The sequence below is a fragment of the Capsicum annuum genome, chromosome 1 (genome assembly GCF_002878395.1).
Source record: "Capsicum annuum cultivar UCD-10X-F1 chromosome 1, UCD10Xv1.1, whole genome shotgun sequence".
Taxonomy (NCBI): Eukaryota; Viridiplantae; Streptophyta; class Magnoliopsida; order Solanales; family Solanaceae; genus Capsicum; species Capsicum annuum.
Window position 1 is genome coordinate 9,108,369 of NC_061111.1, and position 2,270 is coordinate 9,110,638.

The 2,270-nt window shown below is 36.7% G+C and overlaps 1 protein-coding gene across 1 annotated transcript; it reads right to left on the bottom strand.

The window, feature by feature from the left end:
- Positions 1–205: 205 nt before the first annotated feature.
- Positions 206–1,350, bottom strand: LOC124897202. Its single transcript, XM_047409858.1, has 2 exons — positions 830–1,350; positions 206–731 (listed from the first exon to the last, which is right to left on the bottom strand). The coding sequence occupies exons 1-2, from the start codon at positions 1,348–1,350 to the stop codon at positions 206–208; spliced, it is 1,047 nt and encodes a 348-aa protein (XP_047265814.1).
- Between the last annotated feature and the right edge of the window lie 920 nt (positions 1,351–2,270).

The window sequence follows — 2,270 nt, forward strand, 5'->3', positions numbered from 1 at the left end:
TACTACTCCTATACATGGAGTTGGATTAACTTACAAAAAAATTAGCCTTATCAATTTTTGATCTAATGCTTGGAACTTGTAACTTATCCATGATGAAGGGGCCCTTTGCTTCTTTTGGGAGTTGTTCAGCCGAGAAATACATATTGTCAGCCTGTGAGTCCATAGCCAATTTGGCTAGCCAATCAGCCAATTGATTTGCTTCTCTTTAGCAATAGGTATGCTTGACAGTTGCTTGTCTAAGAAGCTCTGTTGTGTCTTGTATGATTTTGTTCAATCTGAAGTTGCTCGCCTTCTTATTCTTAAGCATGTCAGTGATCACTGTAGAATCCGATTCTATTGTAAAATTGTTATACCCATTTTGTAAGCACCAATTTATCCCGTACCATGCCGCCTTGGCTTCAGCAATGTTGTGGTTGTTGCAATGAGCTTTAATAGAAAACGCCATGATCAGATCTCCATTATCATATCTCAGAGCTCCGCCTAATCCTGCTTTCCCGTTGTTATTATTGAAGCTTCCATCAGTATTTAGCTTTGTGCTACCCGTGTCTGGTTTCTGCCAACAAACCACTTGAGTTTTGATGACAGGATTAAGCTTATACATATCTTGGCAAATGTCTTTCCAAGGCAGAATTAGGTTGTATTTCTGAAAGGTGTTATGAATAGCCATTTGTAAAGACCTTCCCACTAAATTCTCCAACTTGTATATTCTAAATTTCTTTTGATTTCCATACCTGCAAGCACAAGTTTCTTTTCATATTGCCAACAAATAACAATGGGAGTGATTTGAAGGATTAGCTGGTGAACATCATTTATGGGCTTCACTTGCTACCAAAAATTAATAACATGTCTAACAGACAAATGAGAATGTTTGATGCCAAGAGGAGAAACAAATAGATTCCAAACTTTACTCGTTATTGTGCCTTGACTAAAGACATGATCTATAGTTTGATCACGGGCAACTGTACAACAATAACATTTAGAATCTAAATGTTTTCCAAACTTCAAAATAACATCCTCAAAAGGAACTTTCCTTTTCCAAATTCTCCAAGCAAGAAAAGACATTTTAAAAGGAATAGAATTGTGCCAAACCTTATTGATGAGAGGTTGTTTAGTATTTCTAAACCTTACCAAATTCCAGGCAGTCTTGTTAGAGTACTTCCCGTAATTTGTGAGGTCCCAAAAAACTTGATCCTTTAAATTTGAGTTGCCAATGCCAATAGTGTTGATATGCTCAGCGATATGGTTTGACAGAATCGTTTTAAGCTTATCAGTGTTCCATTTACCATTCTTGATGAAATTCTTGACGGGGAGTTTAGAGCTCTTAGACGCTTCAGGAATTAGATAAGCCATAGGTCCTTTACCTGTCCAATTGTCCCACCAAAAAGAGCATGTACCTGAATTGATTTTCCAAATCATGTGTTTCTCTGCTTCCTCTCTAACTTGAGTTAGATGCTTCCATGCATGAGAGTTCCCTGTAATCCATTTCTTCCCAACAACATGGGATCTAGTACAATATTTATTATGAACAAACTTGGCCCAAAGGAAATTTGAGGTTCTAAGCCTCCACCATCTTTTCATAGCAAAAGCATTACTAATATCTTTCATACTCCTAACACCAATACCAACTTCATCATAAGGAGCACATAGATTAAGCCAAGAACTCTAATGATATATTTTTAGCTTGGGACTACTCCCCCAGAAAAATTGGACAAATGTTTTTCAATCAAATTAAGAGAGCCTTTAGGAGGGGTTAGCGCAGAGAGAGTATAGATAGGTAAAGATTGAAGCACACTATTAATCAAGATAATTTTACCACCATAAGAAAGAAGCTTACCATGCCAACCATTAAGTTTTTTAATCACTTTGCCAACCATGAAATCAAAATACTCAAAATCTTTTTTTGACCAACATATAAAGGATGATACAAGTGCGACTATGAAGATCAACATGTGTACAAGTGCAACAAAGGATCATCCTAGAAAGTGTAATATTGAGACGTGAGAAGGATCAAAGACACACCAAAGCCGCCCTATTTGCTCATTTGTTATACTAGAGGGGCGCCCCCTTTTCATTAAGGGTTTTTTGGGCATTTCATCTTTTATGTAATAAGGAGACTATATATAGTTTAGTAGTAGGGATTTTCATTACTTAGTTGATTATTGTTGTAAGGCTTGACATTTGAAACACCAAAGTCCTCTCTCTACTTGAGGAAAACCAAAATTTGCACTAGGATAACGATTCAAGGGTGAAATCTCTTGTGATTCCTTATT

Bases quoted from the DNA above. Each gene is read 5' to 3' on its own strand.
- LOC124897202 (XM_047409858.1), bottom strand. From the start codon at position 1,350: ATGGCTTATCTAATTCCTGAAGCGTCTAAGAGCTCTAAACTCCCCGTC. The intron at 732-829 runs GTAGCAAGTGAA...TTGTGCTTGCAG, and splicing joins AGACATGTTATTAATTTTTG to GTATGGAAATCAAAAGAAAT.